Consider the following 27122-nt stretch of genomic DNA (forward strand, 5'->3'; position numbering starts at 1 on the left):
AGTAGCCCATCTCTTACTATACAATAAATGAGCCAATGATTAAGAGTATTTCATGTAGTGTTTCCTATAATTTGTAAACCCCCCCTTTTACGTTTTTACTATAGGCCACTAAACTATTTCATCCCAATAATTAGGTCTTACAATATATATATGTTCGTTGCACTTCAGCCTAGGCTGTGAAGGGGTCAGCCAATCAGAGCAGATGACATTTACATATATTGGTCTTAAAAGCATTGTAACAAAAACAACCTGTTTAATTCTAAGGGGTGAAGAGAAACTGGAAATGGTCATCTTAGAATTCATTACTACTGTTTGGTACTTAGAAACAACACACGCACAAGAAGCGAACTTCAGATGAAGGATAAAATATGAGGAAAAGAATGAAGAACACAGGCCCTTTATGGCCATGTTATCCTATCAAACTGTTTTTGGGACACAAGACAGGCAAACATATCTACAGCTTTAACAAGATTTAGTTCTCATATAGACATTTGTTCAAGAGGAATTCCACCATTTTTTTCAAAATTTCTGAATAATTCAGACCTTGAAATGTAAACAGAGTCATTCAGAGTGGTTTGATGTGAAATGGTTTTGTAGGTAATGTTGATGATGGTAAAATAGATAAATCTGTAAAAAATAAGTTGTCTTTGGGGACTGTTTTGCCTTACAACGCCCTGCATGTATCCGCCATGAATGGATTAAAATAAATGGATTCAAATAAATTTTAAGCCAAAACTTCACCACAAAACTAACATAAAACAACGTGTCAGATATCAGACCGCAATATCGAACCATTTCATGTAATAACTTTCTGTGATGTAGCTTTTAGAGGCATTAAACTCTTTAGACGTCTGGTTCCTATCACCGCCACTGTGAACAAATCTGACTCGGTAAATTTCTCTAGAACGGAGCGTTTCACACCAAACCACTCTGAATTACTTTGTCTCAACCATTTAATTATGTAGAATTTTTACAAAAGCGGTGGAGTTCCCCTTTAAGCTACAATTAAACAGGCTGCTTTTATCTAGATGATGTTTATGGCAGACAATGAGCGCGTGAATGAGTTAATGAATGAATCAAATCTTCCAAACGCGGGAATAACAATCCAACAAACCGCGAAAAGACGCTTAATTAACAACAATCTCCATGGTTACACTGTCTCGCGTTCTAACCTGACAAAGGCGGCACGCCCATAGCGGCGGTAATCCTATTGGTTGTCGCTACTGAGATCGGCAACTGTTAGGTCCAATAGACGAGCGCGTCTGTTTGACGTCAGATCAGGTGCACCAATAATAGTTCAAGTAAAGAGTTGCTTTCTTTCTATTGGTCAAGGGCACCGTTGTCTTCCGTTTGAACAACAGACGTGCAGTGGCAGGCTGTTATGGAGATTGTAGGACTTTAAACGTAGAACGTCCTGGAAACGTTTAACGTAATAACTCTTCATAGCTGCAGTTCGAGTTAGTTTCTGGGGGTTTGAGGCTTTGTGTTACGTGTTTGGGCGTTTTAAAAAACTGGCTGTGAGTCGATAAGAGTACCAGCCTCTACTTGTAACGTTAGCTGAGCTCAAACTTTAACTTCCTTCCTTGTTTACAAATGGCAAGACAAGGAAAATCCAGACACAAGGTGAGGACTGTCTTCATTTTACTATATTTTACTATTCTAATATGCTTCAGACCTGTTTATCAAGGTTATAATGGTTCTGTTGTACCGTTTTCCTTCCTCTGTCACTGGCAGGTGGTCTCGTCAGGCAGACTGACAGGCTGTGGGCGGGGACAAGTGAACAAGAAAACGTAAGCAGCTCTTTAAAGGAGAATTCCACCAGTTTTCCTAAATTTCTGAATAATTTAATCTTTGAGATACAGAGCCATGCACAGTGGTTTGATGTGAAGTAGTTCATTGTGGAGTAACATATGGACTCCAACATATGATTTCTTTGCAGTGGTGGTGTTAGGAACCAGGGGTCTCCGTGTCAACAACACAAATATAGCCATTTTATTTACTCTCCAAAGCCACCACTAGAACTACATGTGTCTTCTGAGTTTGTATATGTAATGTTGATAATAGCAAAATAGTCATAAATCTGATAAAATAAGTTTTGTTTGGGCACTATTTTGCTTCACAGTGCCCTGCGTGTACCCATCCGCCATGAATGGGTTAAAATAAATTGATTAAAATACATTTCAAGTCAAAGGTTTATCGCACAACCATTATAAAGCAATGTGTCAGACATCAGACAGCATATATCTAACCATTTCATGTATAAGCTTTCTGTGAGGGGGGCTTTAGGGGTGGACACCTGGTTCCTATCACCACCACTGTGAAAAGTTCTGACTCTGACTAGAAAAATACTAAAACCCTACTGATGTATATTGAAAACTAAAGTGCATTTTGAAAGTCTGCAAGTACTTTGGGGTGGATACTTGGGGTATCGACAGCTGTGTGAATTATCCTTTTCACGAGGACAAGACTTTGACAACCAGTTGTGTTTTGTGCCGTATCACTAAACTAGCATCTACCACAGTCATATTTATCAGCCTCTAGATGAAAACACAAAATGCAAAATTGTTTTAATAGAAATACTCTCTCAGGCTGATGAGGCTAAGGGATGAAGTGGTGCACCAGAGAATATTATGTAACATAACAAAAACACATTAAATGCTAGTTTTAGGACAGAATGCCCTTTTAACATGTTCTTTACTGTAGACCTATATGGTTCTCTGACTGCCTTATACTGTGCTGCAGGGTTGTTGGAAGACATGCAGCACCTCTTGAACCAGCATATTCCCTTTACTCCACTGATTCAGAAGATCAGGTAGACCTTCATCAACATAATCTTGCATATTCCTGCATTGTTATACCTCTTCTCTGCATTTACTTTCATTAACTAAATGTACTGACTAGGTGACAACAATACACAAAGGCTTGGATCGCTGTGCAGCTTTGCTCAGTGGTATACTTCATTCTGAGAAAACAGGTAGCCTTTGACTTGAAGCATTAATGTTTTGCTTAAAGCACGCAATCTTGTAGTTGGTAGCGTTTTGTGCATCTTTCATGTCTTCACTGTTCCTCAACAGACACAACAGAATCCAAGTCAAAGTCACAAGTCCCAAAGACAGTTTCTTCCAAATTAAAATCTAAGGGGATACATGGCAAAGTGGACACAGAGAAGAAGAGGCTTGGAAAGAAGTCAAGCTCAGTCTCACATATAACCAAAAAACCAGGTGATGCTCCAAACGTGTGTATTTAAGTAATGCTGATTTGATGCATGTGCTTTATCATGTAAAATATGCATCATTCATGTACACCCTGTGATCTTGATTTTATGGGCCTAAAGATGCAACCTGTTATTATTAGATAGAGTAGTTTAAATGGCTCTTTGTGTTCTTTCTGTAGCTGTAGTGCAGAAGACTATCTTGTCCTCCCAGACTTACCCAGGCCTAAGACAACAGCCCATTGCTGTTGATGTAGTACATGGGTTAGAAGTCAAGCCAACCGCACAGACCCCAGCCACACAATCAGAGCATATTCAGCCTCATTCTCTTCCGTTGTTGTGCCCAGTGTCTGGAGGCAGCAACAGCCTTCCATCAACAGGTAAAAACCACATAAACATATAAACATAAAAAAACCTGCATATGGCTCAAGATAGTTGAATTTATTGTGTATTTCTGTCTATTATTTCGTCTTCTTCAATATTTTATTTCTTCTATTATGATATGTCACAGTATGGTTTGATAAACACATTGCAGGTATTGTCACTGCACGGCTCATAAAACATTAGGAAAAAAAATCAAATATTTGGAGCAATTGTAGACAAACTGTAAACAACACCCAGTGGTGTTAACCATCTATGCACTGGCTCCATCATCAGGAGATAGCAGGTTTGAGCCCCAGTGATGCCACAGCCATCCATGGTTGTGAGTTGAAAAGGGCAGAATTGGCCTTGCTCTCGCTGGGTGGGTAGCATGGCCCTACTTCTCCCCCATCACCCAGCACGAAGCTAGCCAGTGTGTGCGTCTGTTAGCTGATGTAACAGAATTGGCACTTAGCATTCTTCTCCAAGCGGGTTTGTACTGAACAATGACGTTGCACTTGCTGCCCTACGCCCCCCTAGCTTGGTAGCATCGTGTGATGGGGGGAACTACTTAGTCGGTGGGAACTGGCCACAACCCCTAGACTGTCCCTCTAAAATCCATTTCAAAATTGCTTCATTCCGTACGCTTTTAACTTCCAGAGTGTAATCCATAACACAACATGCAACCTAGTGAAACAGCATCTGCAAACATAGCGCCCAATTCTTTCTACCCACTATATCAACGCAACTGTGAGCGGCTGAGGTCACATACAGCCGCCATTAACCCATTGTTAACTTTTTTCTTTCCATTTATTAATTCTAAAACTAGAATGTACTGAATGGTTTTCCCTTTTAGTAGATAATGTTTATTTGGGATGTGTCATATGTTTTGGCCATGCTAGCTTAAATTCATGAAACTGAGGCAGACAATATTGAAAACCTCACCAGCACCCCTACTTTGAACTCTCTATATTACTACACAAATTTAACCCAGATTCTCTCGGTCGCTTCTAGCTGTGTACTATTCTAGTTATAAAATCATATCTGGTACGCATGACTAATTGGATATTAGGTCAATTATCCCATTGTCTTTTTTATCTTTAAGTCACTTTTTTCCCTTTAGTCCCTTATGTTGAATAAAAATAAAAGGAATGTTATTTTATGACTTATGTAACTTGTACATGCTAAACTAATAATTATGAACGTTTTGTATTGCGAATATGTCTCACAGTGTTACATATTTGTGTAACCTGCTAGTGCAGGATCCTTTTGTAAACAGGTGTGAGGACAGAATAGTGCTCACACTGTCAGGGTGATTAAGGTTGCAGTGGACTCTTATAATATGGTAGAAAGATTATCATATTGATAGCATTCCTCTACCACACAACCACAGTCGTTAACTCGCTGAGCTTTTGAGAATGGAACTTGAAAGCACACAACAAAAAAGGAGCCATGAGCATGGAAAGAATACAGCAGGATAGTTCTCATTAGATGTGGACAACATCTATTTGGTTTTGCAGGACTCCAGCCCTCTACTGTGTTTAATTGTCGTCTGACCACTTCTACTCCAGTACTGAGCCCTCAGAGACCCACGTCAGCTCACAGTCAAGCGGTAAGAGTCAACACATCTACAGCTTGAAAGTGAAACATAATTAGTTAAATATAGAGAAGCTAGTTGAACTATCCATGCTTCATCCACAAATGTGTTCTTTGGTAGCTACAGTTGCAAGATGGATAGTTTGATTACTGCCTGCTGTCGATTTCTTGCCCCATTGCAGTCTGTCAGTATGTTAATTATTCCCTGTCTCTCTCCATCTCCATGGAGAGCAGTCTCATAGAGAGACAGATGGAGAAATGCATTACTTCACTCAGCAGTGGGACGTAGCCACTGAAGGACAATCACGACAACATGGAGCTTTAAACACTGCAGTCCCACCAACCCAGTACACGGCTTTGCTCTCTGTGGCACCAGCTGTCCAGCGGCATCCTGTGGCCTCCACAGTGTCTGCTGTACACCAGGCCTCCATACATCCAGCGGCAAAAGGGGAGCTTAGAGTGCCCAGCCCCCTCTTAAGTGCACCGCATGTTCTGTCAGTTGGGCAGAGTGCTCCCCTACAGTCTCAGAACGCATCTCAGTCTTGTCCTTCACCTACAGTGGCAGCACATATACCCACCCAGGTACCAATCACCAGCCACCCCCAAACTTATCCACAACCAGTCCTGGTGCATTCCAGTCACCAGGAGCAGAGCTCAGGAGCTGAGGAGAGCTCCGAGGAGAGTGGAGGTTGCACCAGTGAGGAGGATGAGCTGGCTGGAGTAGACACCACACCGGTCAGAGATACAAGCTGTCAGACCAGCATGAAGAAGCACACAGTACAGTCCAGCCCAGAAAAGACAGCCAGGAAAGTCATGACTGTCAAATATCTACTCGGTGAGCTGAAGACTCTGGTAGCTAATCAAGGTGAGCTGTCTTCTTTCGCTACCTGAACTATTTCAGCCCTGCTGTGTTTTTCTCGCCTCATTTGTATTCAGGCTGAAGATTTTTTGTGAAGTCTTCTAGGGCTCTATATAGTCTGTCTTCAGACAGGTATATTAGGCCTCTACATCCTTTCACTGCCTGTCTCTGGTGTGTTGAAAGCTGGATTAGAAAAAAAATGCTGTTGTAGAGCACTTTATTTCTTCATTTAATGAAAAACAGTGTTCGTATTTGATATGGGTTGCTGCCTTATGCTGTTGGATAGTGTAGGATATTGCACAGTGATCCTGGCTGTATGCGTGTATGTTGGCCTCCAGAACTATTGTAGGAGCGCCTGTCTTAGGGTTGCGGGTGTTTTGGAATGTTTTAACAGTTTAATAAGGTCTGTAATATAAGTTTAATGTTTTGTAGCACAGCATTGCATCCCTTATCTTTGTTGGCTAATAGAACTTATGATTTTGTAGCCTTTTGTGTCTTTATCCATAAATGTCCTCTCACTACAGTACCTAGCATACATCATCATGCAACCACTGGTAATCCCGCTACGGTGATAAATAAATCCTGACTATCCGACTGTTATAGAAAGGCTAATAAATACAGATGGCTTCTTAGCATTATTGTTAACTGTCTTACTTCCTTCTGTATTAGCCAGGTATCCGGGGAGGGGGGAACAATTTCAAACAACCTGCCCTCAAGTATCCACCTAAAGCAGTTGTAGCCTTTCAATAGTTCTTTCTACCTTCAACATACACCGTTATAGATGAGTTTGTTTTTTTATAGTCCTTAAACTAGGAAATCTCACTCTACAGCCTTTCCTCCTTCACGGTAGGAGGAGAGTAGGCATATACTAAAGATGAAGTAAGGGTCAGATATATCATTTTGGCTGGAGTGCACCTTTAGCCCTATACTTGTTTTTGCCTCTCTTATGTACCAAATGAAGTCCTGTGTTTTTTTTATTATTTTGCATATTTGTCTTGTAGATCTGAATATCATGTTGGGTTGAGTGTATTGAGGTCTCTCATTTTACCTTTAGACAGCGAGGCAGTGCGTCTCATCTCGGAGGTGGAGCAGAGCATCTCCCTTCTACCTGCAATGGTGGGCAGCACCAATGTGCAGGCTGAGCTTGCACTGGCCTTACAGCCGCTCAGGAGTGAGAATGTGCAGCTCCGCAGGTCAGTAGCACTCTGCTAGTATAGTGGACAAAATTAGTCACAAAGTTTAGGTATTTTGTAGCTCCAGTGCAAAACTAAAGAAGTAAACTTCAGACACCAAACATGTCTTGGCTGATTGATTAGAACTAGTTTTGAACTACTATTTTGCCAAGATATCGTGTGTGCATATGTGTTTTGTTTTATAGGCGTTTGAGGATATTGAATCAACAGTTAATGGAGCGGGAGAGAGCTGAAAGGCAGGCCAGATCAGTAGACTGCAATCTGGAATGTAAGTAGACATAGCTGTCTAACAGGTGTTTAGCAGCAGCAGATGGTGCAGTTTATTTTAACCATTTTTTTTTTTTAAATCCCTTTTGAGAAAGCAACACAGTAGGACTTCAGCTAGTAATATTGCTGTGTTAAGCGAATCAGTGAATGAGCTTAGAACTGTGTGTATGTCTGTGTTTCAGTGGCCACACTGCAGTCCCTAAACATCACACTTCAAACTCAGTTAAATGACAGCCATAGGGAGCTGGGAAACCTTCAGCAGGAGAACCAAAGACTACAGCAGGCTTTGGAGGACAAAGAGAATGACCTGCAGCAGAGCAAAGAGCAGTGCGAGTTAGAGACCAGTCGCGTACGCTTAGGTAAGAAAAGCAAACCCAACTCCATCACGTATCTGCTTCAGGCAAAAACAGTTTTACTGCAGGTTTAAAACAACAAACAGATCTGACAAAATCATAATCAGAGGTTTTTACTGCTGTATCAGAGAATACACACACTGCACTGTCTCCTCCACACACTGTTAGTACAGCACAGGACCTGCTCTGCTACCACCAAACTACAAGATCATCACATTAAAGTAAATCATTATTATAATTATAATTTAGAGCACTAATCTGTCAGCTCATCTGAAGCGTGAGCAGCTGTATATCCAATCCACACTGCATCACTTAAACACTTCAGGCTGGAATATCAGCTCTTTTTTTCATTTTTCTGTCCTAATTAAACAGGCACGGATGACGTGTCTTCGTACCAACAATACAATGTACAATGACATGTCACAGTATGCAAATCAGTCAACCAACAGTACCGCCCCCTGATGACGCCCTACTCGTGCCCTGAGCCATGTAGAGAGATGGCTCTGCTTGTGCCACGTTCATAAATATGAAACCATATGAGCCTGCAGCGAGGGAGAACATTGGCGCTGTTTTGGATGTTTTCCCATATATAACATTGCATCTAGGGTGTTTATTTAGTGTTCTAGTTGGTTATAATTGGTAATTCTTAGTTATTGTATTTGTAGATATTGTAGTTGTTTTCCATTTAGACTTAACTAGCCTTATACTGCTAACGTTCAACGTATGATTAGGTGACCCAATGGTCCAATTAAGTGACGGTTCTTGCAAGTCTCCATACAGCTGCTGATAAGTGCCAAGAACAGCTTGCAGAACGTAAGAATTTAGGGCCACTGGATCTCTGGATGACCAGTGAGGCAGTGTACAACCCCAGCCTAGAAAGAAATGGTACCCTGATGGCCTAGTAGAAGTATGTTTTTCATAGCTTGATGTCAAAATGAATGAAACACAATGTTCAAAGAAATCCACTTTATTCATTCATAATTCAGTGCATCTAAGAAATTAGGACTTGGGTTATATTGAATACGGACCTGCTGAACAGATAATTAGAAGCTAGCTGTCACAGCTTTAGGGAATGTTCTACCGTTCGGCGCCTCTGTTAATCATTTTCTGGCACAATGTTAACTCTTCAGCAGCTTGAGTCAGTGGCTCATACTGTTAAGGCTCAAGACATACTGCCTGATCAGAACCACCTTCCCTCGTTGAAGTTGGGGATGGTAGTAGAGAAAAATCCTCAACCTTGTAAGACCTTGAAGGTGCAAAAGTGCTGTTTGATTCCATCACTTCCCATATTTTCTGGTAGCTAACATTAGCTATAAAAACACAGCAGCCCAGCCTGCCTAGTTTCCCTCGCAGCCCCACCTCCAAACTCAAACATCACTGCGTTTTTGAGCATTTTTCAAGTTGAGCCAGATGTGGAGTTGAAAATAGTGGTGTGTAGTTACTCTATAAGGATTTTGACAATTAATGTTCAAGTACTCATTCGGACGTATCAACAACTGTGTTAAATTTTCACAAAATACCAAAATGAACTCATATTCTTGATTAGTCATGGTCACTAAAGGTTTCTGACTGCTTTTATGTTGTAATTTAGATGTGAGTGAGGCATTGGCTGAAATGAGAAACTGCAAGGCTAAGCTGGAAGACTCAGAAAGGGAAAACACTGCACTGACACAGAGCCTCCAGCAGAAGGAGGCAGAGATCACAAGACTACAAGAGATCATTAGGTATGATATAAGTACAATGGAATAACCTGTGTAAATTGTTGACATAAGAAAAATAGATAAATATTTCACAGGTATACCTGTCTGTTCATTCATTCCTTCATTTATTGTGCACAGAAATCTCCAGAAGAGGCCTACTAGAGAAATTGCCTGCCAGCTTACTCAGACAGAGGTGCCCAATCCTCCCTCTCAGCTCACCAAGAGTGTTCTAGATCTCTACGAGAATCAACAGAAAGAGACTGCTGTGACTGACCCAGTCTCAGACTCCATTAAGACCTACCTCCAGACTCTGGGGGACACAGGACACAGCGCTTCCCCTCAGAAGTCTCATCCACAACCCCACAGCTTCTCACCCTCCTCCCATTGCCAGTGGAGGGGTAGAGAAGAGAGCTGTAGAGCGTGTGAGACAAAAGCAATTTCACCCAAACGTCTGGCAGTACCCAGGCCAGCACAGGACACTTCAGCTGGGGGTGGGACTCAGGAAGCAGTGAGGAGTGAAAGTGGAACAGCTTTTGTCCCTCTTAAAGAGACACTGAAAGTGCACCCCGCAGCAACATTAACCCAGAATTGCTCTCGCATGCAGACTAATGAGAGGAATCGGGTTGATGAAGTAAATGAGCATCCAGGACTGAAGTACTTGGGCCTTGCTTTTGAAAAACTTGGCATAGTAAATGGACCCCCAGCTCAAGACCTCAAAACTCTGGATGATAATCGTGGTAAAGATTTCCTCTCACATGCTGATGGTGTGGGCTCACAGCTGAAACGCTCCGGTGAGGGTACAGTTAACTTTGCAGAGCAGTCCCAGAATGCTCGCCGCTGTCTGAAGATGGGTGAAGCATCAATGTGCATGGGAAGGCCATCAGTGTTTGAGAACACTGTTTCCTCCTGTGATATAAAATCCTTAGCTTCGGACTGGAGCTTGAACTCCTGGTCTACGTTTAACACGCGTGACGAGCAGGACTTCCGCAACGGTTTAGCAGCTCTGGATGCCAGTATTGAAAGTCTACAGAAGACCTTGAAAGCTGATTTGAAGCTGAAATGATACGATACATTTTAGCTGGCCTCAGAGCTTGAATTTTACATATTTTGTGTATGTTGTGTTTTGTCATGTTTTTATTCATCATATTAAATTATTTTTGAAAAGAACTGTGTTTGAGTTACTTTGTACAGAATGTTGTAGGGAAGCTCTAGTGTGTCACAGGGCTTGAGCTGGAAAAGAATGAAATGTGACAGCTGGAACGGATAAATATGTATATTATTTTATTCTCTCTATTTGATGACAAAAGTGGGTTCAGACATTATTTTGCTTTTTAGGCCTGCAAACTAAAATCACTAAGTGAGCTAAATGTTGATAAAACCTAAAGGAAAAATCTAAGAGTTAATCAACAAAGTTAAAAGTATGAAAACTGTCAGAAAAGACTGGTGTACGAATGATTGTGATCAGGCATATTTAGGACGTTAAAGAGGAATTTCACTGATGTATTTTAATTTTTTTTTCAAATTTTCTCCATAGCTGAATTATTAAGGGGAATCCCACCAATTTTTGTAATTCAAAAATGTCGTTCAGAGTGGTTTGATGTGAAACGCTCCATTCTTGACAAATTTACTGAGAATTTTTCACAGTGGTGGTGAAAGGAACCACCGTCTGAAGCGTTTAATGCCCGTTAAAACTATCAGAAAAAAAGTTATTAGGCAGAATGTTCATGAACATGCTACCTGATACCTGAGACACTGTTTACAATAGTTTTTTAGAAAAGATTTTGGCCTAAGAGGAGACAGAAAAGTACATGGAGGGAGTTATAAAGCAGAATAGTCTCCAAAGAAAACCGATTTTCAGATTTGCCACTATTTTACCATTATCGACATATAAAAATTCATAATAAGACGCAATGACTCCACTTGTTGTTTTGGATAATATATAAATTGCATTGGAGACCTCATTCCACCACTGTAAAGAATTTTGAGTTGGCAAGTTCTTTTAATCAGTGTGCTACATTTTTTGAAAAATATATTAACATTACAAGTTAATAAGTAGTCAACACACATAAGTCAACCAAAACACTGACCACACTTATCAGTCTAACTGCAAACTTTAAATTCCTACGACGGCGATTTAGGGCCACTGTAAATAAAAATAAAAACAGTAGACTTCGAGAATAAAGTACTATTTCGAAAAAAAGCCGTAGCCCCCCTACAGTCAGCCCAATTTATTCTTGAAATATTACGACTTTATTTTCTCAAAATACATGATGTCCCAAAAAATTGACATCATTCCGTAGTCTAATAACAGAGCCAATTCTCCCTCAAATGATCTCAAATTTTATCAAAATGTGTAAAAACTAACCAGGTTTAATTTGAATGTTTTTTTCAGGTTTAAGAATGGCGTTCACTAGAAATGAAAAGGCATTTTGTGTGTTAGAAAATGCTCGAACACAGTCAGACAGGAGTGCGCAGCGGCATTTTCGAGAAAATTCAATAAAAATGCACCAACTGGAAAGCAGATTTGGACATGGCACGAAAACTTCAAAGAGGAAGGCTGTCTGTGCAGGGCAAAGGGGTCTGGACGACCACCAGTATCGGAAGATATTACAACACATCGATTATGAAATCTACATCCCTCTGAATTTCTTGTTCGAATTTTGATAAATAAATCTTGTATTGTTCAACATGAAGCCTATTTAATTTTGATTGCCAGGACATGTAGTTACTCAGATATTTACATTTCAATTTTTTTGGGACGCCTTGTATATTAACATTACAAGTTAATAAGTAGTCAACACACATAAGTCAACCAAACAAAAAAAAAACTTTGACAACACTTTTCAGTCTAACTGCAAATTTAAATTCCTAATATACCTTGTAGTATATATAGTATACATAGCCCTTTTATTGCTACGACATTTAAGAGACTCAATAAATCAAGAAAACCCTGAGGCGTAGCTCACACTTGCCATGGCTGCGTCCTAAACCGCATATAACCACACTAAATGGTAGGTCAAAAATAGTACACCACCAATAGAAGTCCATTCAATTATGCAGTATATGTAGTGTAGTAGGCTAATATGTGGTTTTGGACGCAGCCCATATTTTGTCTTGAGTCGGCCAGAGCCGGTTTATGTGGATCCTGGCCTCTTCCTACTTCCCCCGTTATATCAAAAACAGGACTGCTAAACAGCAGGGGGCGACCGCGAGTGAGTCCTCACTGAATGGGAGTAAATGGAGCTCAACGGCTAAAAACATACATACATACATACATACATACATCATCTAAACCGCTTATCCTTCTGGGTCGCGGTGGGGTGCTGGAGCCTATCCCAGCTGTCACTGGGCGGAAGGCAGGATACACCCTGGACAGGTCGCCAGTCCATCGCAGGGCAGACAGACACATTCACACACACACTCACTCACACCTAGGGGCAATTTTAGCATGTCCAATTGGCCTGTGGGAGGAAACCGGAGTACCCGGAGGAAACCCACGCAGACACGGGGAGAACATGCAAACGACACACAGAAAGGACCCCGGTCGCCCGGCCGGAAATCGAACCCAGGCACGGCTAAAAACGAAAAGTTAAAATAGTTTCTAATCACTCGCTCAGAACTTTCCTTTAATTTTAGAAAGTAGAAGGATGTATTTCACTAAAAAAAAACAAAGAAATCTTACCTATATTTCCTTTTTTCTATAGTAAACTGGTTTTGGGCAGCAGAAGGCGGGCATTACTGCTAGAGCGTGAGGATTGTTTGGCGAGCGGAGCAGCTCATTGGCTGTTCGCGCTCACTGACGTGATGAACGTACATGAGGCGCCGTTTTAAACTCCTATAGCTCGAGATTAAAAGCTCTTAAAAATATAACAGCAGTGTTAAAATGGTTTATGCTGTTCTTTGTTCAGGAAATGTTAGTATTTCGGTTATATTAAAAATGTTTAAGCGTTTATAAACTATGATTTTGCTCAAATGCTCCATATCAACCTATTCATTTTGGACTCGCTCAGGAGCGCCCTCTAGCGTGTGAGAAACCCGGAAGACACTGCAGAGTGGAAGTTCTCCTCTCTACATCAAAACAAAGTCGCAGGCTGATGATGCAGGCGTTGCTTTAGAAACCAGACACGCTGCGTTAGCTTACAGAGAGGTTGAGAAAAATAAATGCGAATTTCGTCCTGTTTCTGCTTTTATTTGCTAACAGAATGCTGAAAAGCACCCCCACCGACGTGTAAGTCGTAGTTAGTTGCCATATCTTTTTCATATGGCTGCACAAATTGAATATACCTATAGCTGACTGTTAGCAAACGCGAGCTACTAGTAAACACAATGGGGTCGTCAGGCGAAGATGGAGATTATGTAAACTTAAACCCAGACCTGAAAGCTCTCAGAGCCCTCACTGCTGAAACACCTGAGCAGAGTTTTACTGAGGTTCTAACAAAGGTGAAGGGTAAGTGAGATTTTGTCCTGTATATCTGCTTTACATATTGACCATTCACTGATTTTTACAGTGACCTCCTGAACAAAAACACTTGTTGCTAGCAGGACGTCTGGGACCTCCTTATTGATTTGCCTTCATCTGGTGTTAGTCTGAGGTGTTTAGAGGAGCCTGAACTTATCCTCATATAAAATATTGTTACTACATAGAAGTAATGATTCAAGAACAAGACAGTGTTGCTATCAAAAATAACTACCAGGTCCAAAAAAACCTAAAGGGGAACTCCACCGATTTTTCCAAAATCTACGTAATTAAGTGATTGAGATGTAAACAAACTCATTCAGAGTGGTTTGGTGCTCCGTTCTTGAGAAATTTTCAGAATCCGATAAAGGTTCACTGATGGTTTTGGATAGTAAATAGAATGACTAGATTTGTGTTGTGACCTCTAGTTACCATCTCCACCACTGTAAAAAAAATAGGAGACGGTAACCCCTGGTTCCTGTCACCACCACTGTAAAGAAATCTGTTTGCAATAAACCACTTCACATTAAACCACTCTGAATCAATCTGTTTACATCCCAAGGACTGGATTATACAGAAATTTTGTAAAAATTTGGTGAACTTTCCATTTGTTTCCTGCAAAACTGCATAAGAACTTAGTACATTCAGAAGAACTTAGCTGGCTAGCACATCCTGCTGATCGGAACAGGAGTTTAGGAATCCATGCTAAACCAACAGAATAGAATGAAACTAAACACAGAAACGAGTAAAAGGTAGATTACTTTCCTCACAACTATACTTGGGTACAAGTATTTGAAAAAACTCAGAAAAGTAAAAATCTATTGAAATTGTGCTTAAATGGATGTAATGTAGTAAAAGAAGGTAGTTACTACCTACTTATGACATTAAAGGGGCTCTACGTTCAAAAAGAAAAACATAACCATCACTACATTGTGTCTTACACTGGTGCTGTGGTGGTCTCTAGAGTGAGATTTTCTGGTGTAAAGACTAGGAAAACCCCCTTCTGATGATGTGTCCTGAAGGGCGGAGGCACTTTTGAAAAACTAGATACTTGTAGGCAGGTCCAGGATAAAAATTGTGAATTCTGTCAAACTGATGTGGCTGATGGATGCAATATTCAATGTGGAATATTACATAACATGACAAATAACATAATAAGTTTTATGCTGGAATGCCCCTTTAACACAATCACTATGTTGAAAGAGCTCCTCAGCAGAAAGTCCATGGGAGACCAGAGGGATCTAGAAAAATGTAAACAAGGCCTTTACCATGGTGGCATACTGGCATACTGCTCTGCTGCACTGAGGTTCAATCCTGCTAAGCTAGAAGGGGGTTATGCCTCTATTACACAGATGGCAGATATTATCAGGTAGGAAGAAAAATTCCACATTTACTTTCAGTGAAGTTAGTTTTACAAGCGGTGGAGGTTTTTATTTTAATCAGGTCTGTTTGTCTTCAGCACATGCTGTGTAGGTATTGGTTCTGTGAGAGAAACAGAAGTTTTTCTTCACCGGTTTCTTCCATCAGTAACAGAAAACCTGCTGTTCCTCGCTCACCGCCTAATGAACAGAGCCTTAGGGGTGAGAAAAATTAGATGCATAACACAAACCCTTCATTCTGTTTGATTTAAGTATAGTCTATAATCGTTTCAATGGGAAATAACGACTCGCTCTGTGTTTTCTCTCCGGCAGGATAAAGGACAAATTGAGATGCTCCGACTCTTTAGGAAAGTCTTTGATTCTCTCAGCTGGCTCCTGAGAGCTTACAGTCATTTAATTCCCTCTGGTATGGTATTATATTTTTATTTTCAATTCATTTAAAAATTCTGGAAATATGTGAGATAGTAATGACACCAGTGTAATGTGTATAATAGTTTCAGGTGTAGTGACATACTGTAACATTGGATGTACTGTACTATGCAAAACCTCTTATTTTATTTCCAGTGCAAACAGCCATTAAGTACTGCGTAAGGAATGGACAGGCAAAGTAAAAGAAATAAAAACAGGACGTTTTTTTGGAGTTCAAATAATTATTTTATATCCTACAAAAATGGGACTCCTAACAACCATGCAAGACCTGGTAGCCCACCAAAACTGTCACTGTCAGATAAACAGTACTTAAAGCCCTAATTTTTGAGAGAGAAGAGAAAATCCACAGGTGTTTCTGTCCATCCCTCCACTGTGAAGAGACAACTCAGCGCTATGTCTGAAGGATGTGTAGCTGTAAAGAAGCCTTTACCAAGAAAAGGAAATAGACAAAAAAGAATAACATTTGCAAATAAAACGAAGAAGCTGCTGGTGTTTTTAGAACAATGCACTGACCACCCCAGAGTCCAGACCTCAACATCATTAAGTATGTTTGGGATTACTTGGACTGGAACTTCTAAGACTGAACTTTGGAGGTGTGGAAAAACGTCTCTGCAGATTTCTTTGAAAAACTGAAAGCGAGTCTCCTGAAAAGAATGAAAGATGTAATAAAGGCAAAAAGTAGACAAACTGAATACTAAAAAATGTGATATTATGTTTATTCTGTATAATTTTCTGTACAATATATTTTTTTATTTTTTTTCAGAAACTGAAAAAAAAAAAATTGTGCTTAAAGGCTGTTTTGACTGGAAATTCAATAAATGAAGGGTGGTCTTTGACTTTTGTATGGTACTGTACTGTGTCGGTGATATTGTCCTTGCTGTCCTCTCCCCAGTCCTCCATTCCAAACATTACGAGAGTGTGCAGATGAATGAGGACGATGAAGTCTCTGCAGTTACACTACTGATGTGGTATAATCTGTTCAGGACAAACAGGTAGAACATGGCACAGGATGTCGTATCAGCTGTCATTGGCTTTGAGGAATGCTCAGTACACACAAGCTGTGTAAACTCTAATATTAGTATATTACTGTACTCCCCAGGATACACTGTGGAAACATCAGTCTTTCTCTTTCTTTTCTTCTCCTTTCATCTCACTCATTCTACAGTGCAGTTGTATCTGAGATGGGGAGAAAAGCACTGAGCAGTGTCATGGATGACGTCGTATATAAAATGTCCAGCAGCTCCAACCCTGTGATCGGCAGCGCTGCCACCAAAATGTTGCTGCTGATGATAGAGCAACACAGCCAGACTCTACAGCTCCTTCACAAACACTACAAAGGTAGTCAGCAATGTGCATTGTACATGCAGCCATATGCAAAAAGTTAGAGCACGCCTGGTCAAATGACAAGTTTTCTTTGGCACACATGGCAAGATCATTCTCTACAATTAGTAGAAATTACTGTGTTCTCATCACGAAATCACATCACAGTAACATGTATCTGCATTTTAACTGTTGTACAAAATGTAAACAGGAAAGATTTAAAAAAATCGTTATTCATTTCCCTCTGTGTACATTAAAGATATTCAAAACCTCATTCACGCATTTAACATTTCTTATAATGGCTTTAAAACTGCAACACAAGTATTAAATCCATCTTCAGAACCATCAGTTTCGTAATGCTTTTAAATAGTGACATCTAAACATACAATGAATTAGTATCCTGTTCCTCAGTTATGCTTGTTTTAATATTCTAGTGGGTTTAAAGTGCTTTCACACGAGTATCTCAGGAACATTTCTTGATTGTGGATTCATCATCCATCAGTATCACTATAATCTTTTATCTTAAACAAATCGATACTACAGTTACAGACAGGATTCCTCTTTGAAATTCATTCAGAACTGTAATGATTTTATATATTCATGACCTCAAATAAAACAAAATATCACTCATTAAATTCAAACTGTCATTAGATTGATGTGTTCAGTGATTCTGTTTGGCTAAGTAATAGTTCAGTGTACATAACAATTACATAACATACATACCAGAACAATAAATGCACAGAATACTTGTAATTCACTGCTCTCAAATCTCAGCCAGCAAATGAATAAGCAGAAACCTAGAGAGAACAAAGCACACCGGATCAAAAACACAATTAGTTATTCAGTACACTTGCAACATTCAAAAGTTTGGGCGCTCCCAGTCAAGTGTTGTTTTGTTGATTTTCAAAAGAAACGAACACATCCTTTACAGAGAACACACTTCTGCATATTTCAGTGCACAATTACTGTTTATTTGCTAAATGTAACATATTGGGGGAGCAAATAAAACATAAAATGTGGACTGTGCAAACCTTATGGCATATTTTATATTTTATGTTTTTCCCAATATTTTCAACTCAGCAAATAAACAGAAATTGTGCACTACAAATGCAGAAAAATTCTGCATTTAATTTTGTTCTCTAGAGGATGTGTGTTGACAAAACAGGTCATTTGACTGGTTATTAACCCCTTAGACCCACTTTAGTTCCTCACACTCTACTATATAATAGGACCAGATCAATATAAAAAAAGTTCATTTTTAGATGTTAAAAATGTCTAAAGCCAAATAATATTGTCCAGTATAATTTAAAATTCTCAAATTGACCAAATTAAATAGATACTGTCAAAATTAAACAGATAGTTTTAATATAGTTTGGTTCTATATTGTTAGTTTTTTAAAACTCTATAGTCTTAAAATGTAGGGCAGCATGATGTGGACAAAACACCAGTATTGCAGTTATGTAAAATAAGCCACGTATAAATAACCATGAAATTAGCATGAGCTCTAACAGTGCTGACCTGTGCTTGGCAGTATGTTTGAAACAATATGTTAAAAATAGCATTTGTTTTCATTTAAAGAGACTCAATGAGCGAGATTTCTGCTGTGCTTGTAAACTTTGGAACCTTAATGTTGCCCGAATCATACATTAGCCAGGCACTACTACATAACGTACATATTAGTTTCATAATAGTTATTGATTGTTGCATTTACTGAATAATAGTTATTGATTTGTTGCATTTACTGAGTAATAAGGCTTAATATTAATACCCAAATAAAATGCCTGCAGTTTAAGGGATTAAATGGAGTATATTTATGTTTATGACTCATGTTCAACAGAAAAAAAGGTTTGATGCTTTGGCTCTCGGTTGTGCCCTGCAGGATTGGATGATTTGGTGAGGAAAGACTGGCAGGGTAAGGGCTTTGATGCAGCACTGGAGCAGCTTATGGATCGACTGCAGGCTGAAGTTCCTGAAAGAGACTTTCAGGTTTGTTTGCTAAAAACCTCACGTTTTATTCCCTCACAGTCCTGGCAAACCACAAGCGTTTTGTGTTTCGAATGACACTGCCTGACATGGACAAAATCCCAGTATTGAGTTTATATTAGTACATGTTGCGATATTCCTATGCAGTATATTAACATGCATTGGTGAAACAATAATGTGACAAGATTGGCCTGCATTATTTTAAGTAAAATACATTATTTGAATTTTACAAAACCTTCATTTATCAAAACACCGCACTCAATTGTAGTTGGATTGGATTGATTCAGATATTCCCACTCACAGTAAAAAGCAGCGTGATTGGTTTAAGAGCTCATTTGAATATTGTAGTGGTCTGTGATATTAAACCTGCAAATGCAAATATTGAAATAATGACTTACAATGTTATATTCTTCGGCTTTACAAGCCTATCATGAGTTGAATCACCTAAACGCGGGAGAAAACACATAAAAATGTGCAGGTGAACCAAGAATACAGTTGGACACCACTGCTTTATACAGTGAGTTCTGCTCCTGTCAGTGTTGGAGGCTTCTGTAACTAATTTTTGCCAATACTAAGAGGCAGATATATAGCTACACAAAAGCTCTAGTAATTGTGTGTTTTGAGAAGAATAATCATTACGCTCTGTATGTGTGTGCTGTGTTTTGATCAGGCTAAGCACTCTCCTGAAGAGCGAGCTAGAGCTGCCTGTGTGATCCAGGCAGCCTGGAGAGCCTATCAGACCAGATGCAGAATAAAGAAACTTCCCAGAGCTGTTAGTGTATTACAGCGGAGCTTCAGGTGACTTCAATCAAAATTTTTTCAGCCTTATAGTCAATCAGATTATATTCACTATTGTATTGTATTGTAGGGGCAAGGTCGTTACACTAGTTTCGTTTTTTGCTACATAATTTTACAAGTATTTGAGCAAAAAAACACATCGACTTCAAGAACCGACCATTCGCTTACCGTCTAATATATCCCAGACCTTGACCTTGACATGCGCTGTTGTTACAAGCGTTATTTGCTTCATCTGTAAGTGGTCATAATGTTCTACTTGAACCTATTTAACTTTAACTTGCTTAAAAGCCCTTGTTTGCACCTTACACCACCTCTTCTTTGTACTGTTTGTCTTAATGGTAGATATGGTACATTGTACATAAGTGCTGGAGTATTCAAGTGTGAGCTTTGGACTTGGGTGTCTTTAACATTATCAGACATTTTTAAACAAATTGTTCCAAACTTTGTTTCTAAATCAGGGGTATTTAATTAAAATTCATTAAGGTCCAGTTAGAGAAAATTTTCTCAAGCAAAGGTCCGGAACATAACGTCTAACTTGCATTATGACTCAGTGCCATATACTGTACACTGAAGTAGCCTAGTAGTTATATCAACATCTTATGCAATCAGCAACTGAATGTCATATCAAATACAGTTCAGCAATATTTTAACAACATTTAGTCAGTTTTCTCTTTTTAGAGCACGTCATGTGAAATAACTTCCCTCTGACTCACTTTCTTCTCCGACTGCTGTTTCTCGCCTCGTCCCTCCCCTGTGTGTGCGTCACTCACTTGAGTCTCAGTGCTCGTCGTACTGCACAAATCTGATTGGCTGAGAAGCGTCACGTATGATATTTACAACTCATGCGATTGGTCTGTGAATTTCCCGTGTCGCTAAAGCCGTAGCGTAAAGGCTAGAACAGTTACGCCGATTAGAATAGGACCACCCTGTCGAAATTAAAGAATTCGCCATAGTTTATCGGTTATAGGTCCAGGTTTGCATAGGACACCATCTTGGTCTGGAATTTAAATTATGTTTAAAGGAAAATTTGGTTGGCTGCTCTTAGAGGCACTAAACAAATATTAGCTTTACGTTGGCAGCTTCCACACTCCCTGAACTGGAACAGTGGATCCTCATATTTGTGGATATTATAATTATATAACTTTTGACTGCAAGGTTCTGTGGTGCTAGTGGGGGAACATTAAATACTTAAGCAAAAAGGATCGGTGACTTCTTATGAATACTTGCTTTATTTCTATTAGCATTATTATTACTATTACTTTTGGCATAACTTTAAACTCCTGTATTGTGTTGGTTTGTTTTGTATTACTTTATGTGTATTTATTTGAGTCACTGCATGCTTCATTTTGCAACATGTCCTTTGCCTGTCCATTTAATATAAATATTTCTGAGATTTCTCTTGACAATAAAAAAATCCATGTCAGAATTATTCCGTAGATTCATATGTATTCATGTGTGAATTCTAGTGCACATCATCTTACTTTATTGAGCGATTTATTGAGTGCTATGCTGCATGTGTAGAGAGAGGAGGAGACGGCTGCAGGAAGAGACGGAGAAACGCCGCGCAGAAGAGGAGTTGCGGCATCAAGTGCTTCTGCGCAGACAGCGGGCCATTCGCCAGTTTCGCCAACGACAGCTCCATCTAATGGAGATTCTGCCTGCAGGTAAAACATGCAGATAAACACACATTCTTAAACATCAAAGGGATATAAAGTCTGCGGATAACATACATTTGCAGTCACAAACATCATTTGCATTTAAGAAGATACTGCCTGCAGGAAAAGCCGAGTATATGATTATGTGTGAAGAATGATAAGTGTGTGGGGGTGTTTCAGACCAGGTGGCGCGGTATCTGGGAGAACTGGAGAACAGAGCAGCTCTGCTGATCCAGAGAATGTGGAGAGGATACAGAGAGAGACAGCGCTTTCAGAAGAGCAGATACCAGCTCCGACAGCACAAAGCAGCAGTTATCCTGCAGAGAGCTGTGAGTGGGCCTTAAACATCCAAACAACACTATACACAATAGATTAACCCTCAGAAGTCGGAGTTATCACTGGTGGTATGCTCACAAAAAAATGCTTGCATTATTTCTTCACTATTTTTATGGGTCCCTTTGCCTTAATAACAGCACCAATTCTGTCAGCTTTTGAGATCCTGTCCATTTGAGCACAATCTTTCTAACGTCGTGCTTCATGTCTGAGCAGAACACAACCTTGACAGTTCCACATTTCAGAATGACTGTAGGGCATCTGGTTCTGACTAGTTCAATGGACATAATGGAATACTGGGACTTGTAAGTGTTTATGCAAGTTTAGGTTTATGCATTACTAAATCAAAGCGAGTTGCACCACACAAACTAGTTTTTACGTTGAACTTAGTAGTTACTACCCCCTAAGTAGATGTTAGGGAAACACATAGATCAGGGGTGTCAGACTCAACCTCTATATTAAATCATGTTAAAAATCTTAACAAATCCATGGGCCAGATGTGTTTTTATTTTATTTTTACTTAACATTTTGCCATGACCCCATTTCAAAACATGCCAGTACTACAACAGCAAAAAATACTTGCTCTGAATACTTGAACGATAAATAATAATAAGAATAATAAATGTAAATAAAAACAAATTATTTTATATGAAACAGTAGACTACATTAGCTGTAGATAACTGTTAAACCTCTTTAAATGTCCCCAATGTACAGTAGATTTTTTAAAACTGTCCATTCGCTTGAACTAGACACCTGGCATCTACCTACCTACATACCTACCTACCAATCAACCAACCAACCAACCTACCTACCTATTTTTATGGCACTGGCCCATAGATTGTTGTTAGGGAGGGGGTGGGAGCATACATTATGTTGGGAACTGTAGTGCAGCTCTTGGTCAAACGGGCTAATATTAATAGAAATTTAAAATAGTTTTGCGGGCCGAATAAGATTGTGCCACATGCATGACTTGGCCTGCAGGCCTTGTGTTTGACACATGGGATCTAGATAGTACAAAGAAGACCAAAAACATTACCTGACTTTATGGTTAACTAAGCTAAAAACGCTGAACGCTGTATGCTGTGATTTTGCTTACAGCTCTAATCACGGCCCTGGTTTTAACTTCAAACAGAATCTGTCATTTAAAAAAGCTGCATATTCAGTTACAAAGAAATATTAAAGAACAAACAATGGCTATAAGTATTCCGCTTGTTTGAGCTAAATTTGCACACATCGTTCTCTTTTAAACTGGAAATTTCTTCCAAGGAAGCTGCCCCTAACCAGGTTAATCAAGGTTAAACTCTGAATCATTTATTTTACAGTACGTTATTGACATGTTAAAGCGAAACACGCATTAGTTAGTTGCTACTAGTTGTTACTGTAAGACATGACTTGGTAGGTGATGCACTTAAATTTAGTAAAAGAACAGACTGAAACTAACTAGTACTAACTAAGGACTTAGTAAAGTCTTTATGCACAAACATAAGTACAAACTTACGCAAAACCGGTGCAATCAAGTCCAGACCTCAATCTCAATTCTCAATATGGAACAGTAGGTGTAATGCTAAATTAGACACACACAAAGTCTAGAAATGTACACCCAGGTTGTGGATAAGTGTGCTGAAATGGACAGCAACTACCTGGTATAATCTTTATCTGACAGACTAGATGCTATGTTAATAAGACAGTTATTAACAACCAAGTGTTAGAATAGAAATCATGCATACAGCTTTTTTTTTGTCCAGTGAGCTTACAGAAAGCAGACGGACCATTCCTTCCTTCAGTCTTTTTTAAATTCATTTAATTCATAATTCTCCTCTTATGTAGAACAAAAAAACACTTCTTTAATTGTACAGAATGTACATTAAATGTAAATGTAATTCTTCATGTAACTGTAATAAATTATGTAATTTACATTTACATTGTTTAGCAAACCGAGAGTAATAACTCTACAGTTCTAAGGGTTCAGCTTAGTCCTAGACTTGAAAGGATAACAGAGATTTTCCACCGACAGGGTAATTTAGTCCAAGCCTAAAATCAGTGTCCACTTCATAAGGAGATTAGTCTTCTGTAACTGTCTGTATGTGTGTATGCATGTTTTTGTCTGTGTTTGTTTAGATTCTGAGGTTTCTCAAGCGACGGAGATCTCAAAGGAACATTCTAGCACCGTGGAAAGGCCCCGGAGGCCTAACTGACAGCAGGAGAACAGAGCTGAGGAGACAGATAGAGGAGCACATATCCCTTTACCCTGTGAGTGAACACACAGATATACCGCACAAATCTGACTTTAAATGCCTGGACACACCAAACCAGTGTTGATCATTGATTTGGCTCTGTGTTTGGGGATGTTTATTTGGGTGAATTGTTTTCTCATATGTGAAAAGATGCAAAAATATTGGTTGAACGTTGGACAAAAACATGCAATTTGTTTTTCGGTCATTGTTATCATCTACCTCCTGTTAATAATAATATCACAAAAAGGTTGTATGAAAATGTCCTTTTTTAGTGTGTTATGTTCATTGCACCGAATTGACAGTTGGCACATGAGGTCACACATGAGTCTTATATGAAGTTCCTAACAACAGATCTCCTCAGTGAATCCACACCTCTACGTCAAACTCCTTTATTTCTGGTTTATTCAGTAAAATTGATCATAACCATCTTTATCCATTACGTATTTATTCACTGTGTAGTTTTATTTAGCTAGCTGATGGGTCTGGCTCATTAGTGTGTCATTGAGTTCCTTTGTGTCCTCTAATGTTTCAGTAATGTTCCATAGTCGCAGGTCTTCTGTCGTGCAAACTCTGCATGTCCCTTGTGTTTTTGCAGTCCTCTGTGGCATCAGTAGAGGGTACTGTGGAGCTCCATGAGAAAGCTCAGAGCATGCTGCAGCAGCACCTGATGACTAGAGCCTCTGATCGGGCCCAGGAGCAACACAGGCAGGCCTTGCTGGCCCAGATCAACACAGACATGGAGCTCCTTCTCAGTAAGAACATTCACGAGCACAACTCTGTAATTTATTTTAAAATCAGCTCGAAAATGGGAAAAGATTGTATGAAAATCTGAGAGCGTTAGTTTGGCGAAAAATTTAATTTTGTACCCAGTTTCTCCATTTCCTCCAAATGTAGTCTCAGCAAAGTGTAGCTGCCTCAGTCCAGAAAGAGTTTTTAAGTAATCACAAGTTGTCTTGCTTATCATACAGAAACCATATAAGACTTTCTTATATTCCTAAACAATTTATTGTGGTTTGCAAGGCACTAATCGGTGAGGTTTAAGCTTCCATTACTTGTTAGCTATTTGTTTGCTACATTAGGCTCATAGCTTCAAAAAAAAAACTAAAGAAGCAAACCTTGCCAATACTAGGAAACACTTTATACCTTAAAAATATACCTTTTTGATTGACTACATTTGATTTTTTTGTACTAAAAATATAGAAACCAGCCCAGGAAAGTTTATAGTTGAAAAATCTCATTAAACATGCTCATGTTCTCTCACTCTGTCTGACAGACGCTCCCTCTCTGAAAGAAGCTACAGAGGAAGACGCTGGCCTTTTCCTGAGCCGCTCCACACCAGTGGCAGTGCGTGCCCGGCAATCCCACAATGCCTTGCTACAGAGCATGAGACTACCCTGGTGGAGGATGCTGGGAGAAGAATCCGCCAGCCAAGAGACACTTTCTCATAAGGACTATGATATAGAGTTTGAGTCTTTGTACCTGGGGGGGCAACTGTAAACATTTCTAGATGCCTTCATAAGAGTTAGCATCATGCACACTGCCTACATCATCACTCACTTGCCCCAATCCACAAAGAGCTTTTGAGTAATCTCTAATTGTCTTGCTTATTATACAGAAGCTACAAAGGTCTATTGATATTACTAAACAATTCATGATACTTGTGGTTTGTATGATACTAATTAGTGAGGTTTAAGTTTCCATTACTTGTTAGCTGTTTGTTAGCTATAGTAGGCGCTTAGCTTCAGTGAAGCTTTATGGAGTTGTTTGTGCTTTTGCCTTATCAGTTGTGAGCTGCAGTGCAGTGTTGATTGTGTATGTATGAAAGTAGTTTTATTTTAAAAATTTCACAGTCTGTTTACTGGGGTGGGCGATGTGGCATTTTAATGAAATACAACGTTTTATTTTTCAGAGTTTAGCTCAATTCAGTGCTTCAATACTGTGCCGCACTGAATCCAATTAAACAGGCAATATTACGCTCTTTGCAACGAAACGTGCAGTTCGGTGTTCAGTTATCCAAAATATGCTCAGAAAAGCATATTGTGCTGCAAATAGCATAATTAATTTGTATAATTGCAGAACTATTTATATGGCAAAATACATAAATTCCATTTACATTTGATAGGTTAGAATCTGCACTTGTGACTTTAAGTTTGTTTTAATGCCAAAAAACCAACAAAATCATGGCAAAAATGCAGTTGTTTTTTTTTCTTTTTACACAGTAAAACTAAACACACCACAATCATTTTTAATGCTTTACGCATGAGAGACAATTAATATTAAATTACATCTTTTTACTGTCACTGACATGACCTTTTCAAATGAATCATGTTTTTCCATTAATTCTACATTTTACAAATGATCAGGAACAAGTAGTTTTGTCTTTTTGAACGATAGTTTTTTACATTCTAGCATTTGAATATTGTCGCTGTCCAATGAAAAACAAATATCTCCAAAATAGTAACTTTACAGGAGAAGGCAAAAACTCTCTTACCTTTCAATGTAAGTCAATGTAAAGAGATTTTGTTCCATGTGATTTTAGAGCATTAAATTGGTCCAGGCATTATGAAATGTTTACACAACATAAAGGACAGCTGGTTTGTTAAAATGATGTAGAAAACTGAAAATCAACAAAAATGGAGATACATGGTTTTCTTTGGACAGCGACGATATGCAGATGTTTATTTAATAACATACTTTTGAGTGTTTGGGGAGAAACAATGACAGAATGGACAGAAGAGGATATCACATTAATTTTCAGCGAAAAATGATGAGAACGATGTAGAAAAAGTGTAGTTTAAAACAGCCCCCCCACCTCCCCCCCGTCTCTCTCTCCATCTCTGGTGGATAATTGAATCCTGGACCTTGGCTCCGGAGCTCTCTAAAGCTTTGGAGTGTGTGTGTATGTGTGCGTGTCTCATGCCCACAGTGCCGCAGACTCGTGCCAAGGCCCCATTCACAGGGCGCCCGTCATTATTTCATTACACACATGTGAAAAC

General features: G+C 39.3%; 2 protein-coding genes across 2 annotated transcripts; both read left to right on the top strand.

Annotated features, from left to right (window-relative positions):
• The first annotated feature begins 1361 nt into the window (after positions 1 to 1361).
• On the top strand, positions 1362 to 10602 carry ccdc14 (coiled-coil domain containing 14). Its single transcript, XM_036569441.1, has 13 exons — positions 1362 to 1623; positions 1735 to 1790; positions 2743 to 2812; positions 2902 to 2974; positions 3075 to 3221; positions 3394 to 3591; positions 5092 to 5183; positions 5402 to 6032; positions 7081 to 7219; positions 7405 to 7487; positions 7669 to 7845; positions 9431 to 9563; positions 9678 to 10602. The coding sequence occupies exons 1-13, from the start codon at positions 1594 to 1596 to the stop codon at positions 10600 to 10602; spliced, it is 2754 nt and encodes a 917-aa protein (XP_036425334.1). The 5' UTR covers positions 1362 to 1593.
• A 3041-nt stretch (positions 10603 to 13643) lies between these two features.
• LOC118807848 (IQ calmodulin-binding motif-containing protein 1-like) lies at positions 13644 to 26417 on the top strand. The gene is made up of 13 exons (XM_036569990.1): positions 13644 to 13986; positions 15199 to 15364; positions 15455 to 15575; positions 15687 to 15780; positions 16696 to 16795; positions 16969 to 17141; positions 19003 to 19109; positions 19777 to 19904; positions 21426 to 21568; positions 21740 to 21888; positions 24011 to 24142; positions 24722 to 24878; positions 25400 to 26417. Exons 1-13 carry the CDS (start codon positions 13866 to 13868, stop codon positions 25621 to 25623), a joined length of 1815 nt encoding a protein of 604 aa, XP_036425883.1. The 5' UTR covers positions 13644 to 13865; the 3' UTR covers positions 25624 to 26417.
• Positions 26418 to 27122: the final 705 nt, after the last annotated feature.

Source organism: Colossoma macropomum, unplaced genomic scaffold (genome assembly GCF_904425465.1).
Source record: "Colossoma macropomum unplaced genomic scaffold, Colossoma_macropomum, whole genome shotgun sequence".
Classification (NCBI taxonomy): Eukaryota; Metazoa; Chordata; class Actinopteri; order Characiformes; family Serrasalmidae; genus Colossoma; species Colossoma macropomum.

What these genes read in the sequence shown, in the direction of transcription:
- ccdc14 (XM_036569441.1), top strand. Translation starts at nt 1,594, where the DNA reads ATGGCAAGACAAGGAAAATCCAGACACAAG. An exon ending in AAGGAAAATCCAGACACAAG is followed by an intron (nt 1,624 to 1,734) that starts GTGAGGACTGTC and finishes TGTCACTGGCAG; the next exon opens with GTGGTCTCGTCAGGCAGACT. An exon ending in AGACTACAAGAGATCATTAG is followed by an intron (nt 9,564 to 9,677) that starts GTATGATATAAG and finishes TATTGTGCACAG; the next exon opens with AAATCTCCAGAAGAGGCCTA.
- LOC118807848 (XM_036569990.1), top strand. Translation starts at nt 13,866, where the DNA reads ATGGGGTCGTCAGGCGAAGATGGAGATTATGTAAACTTAAACCCAGAC. An exon ending in GTATTACAGCGGAGCTTCAG is followed by an intron (nt 19,905 to 21,425) that starts GTGACTTCAATC and finishes CTGCATGTGTAG; the next exon opens with AGAGAGGAGGAGACGGCTGC. An exon ending in CAGTTATCCTGCAGAGAGCT is followed by an intron (nt 21,889 to 24,010) that starts GTGAGTGGGCCT and finishes GTGTTTGTTTAG; the next exon opens with ATTCTGAGGTTTCTCAAGCG.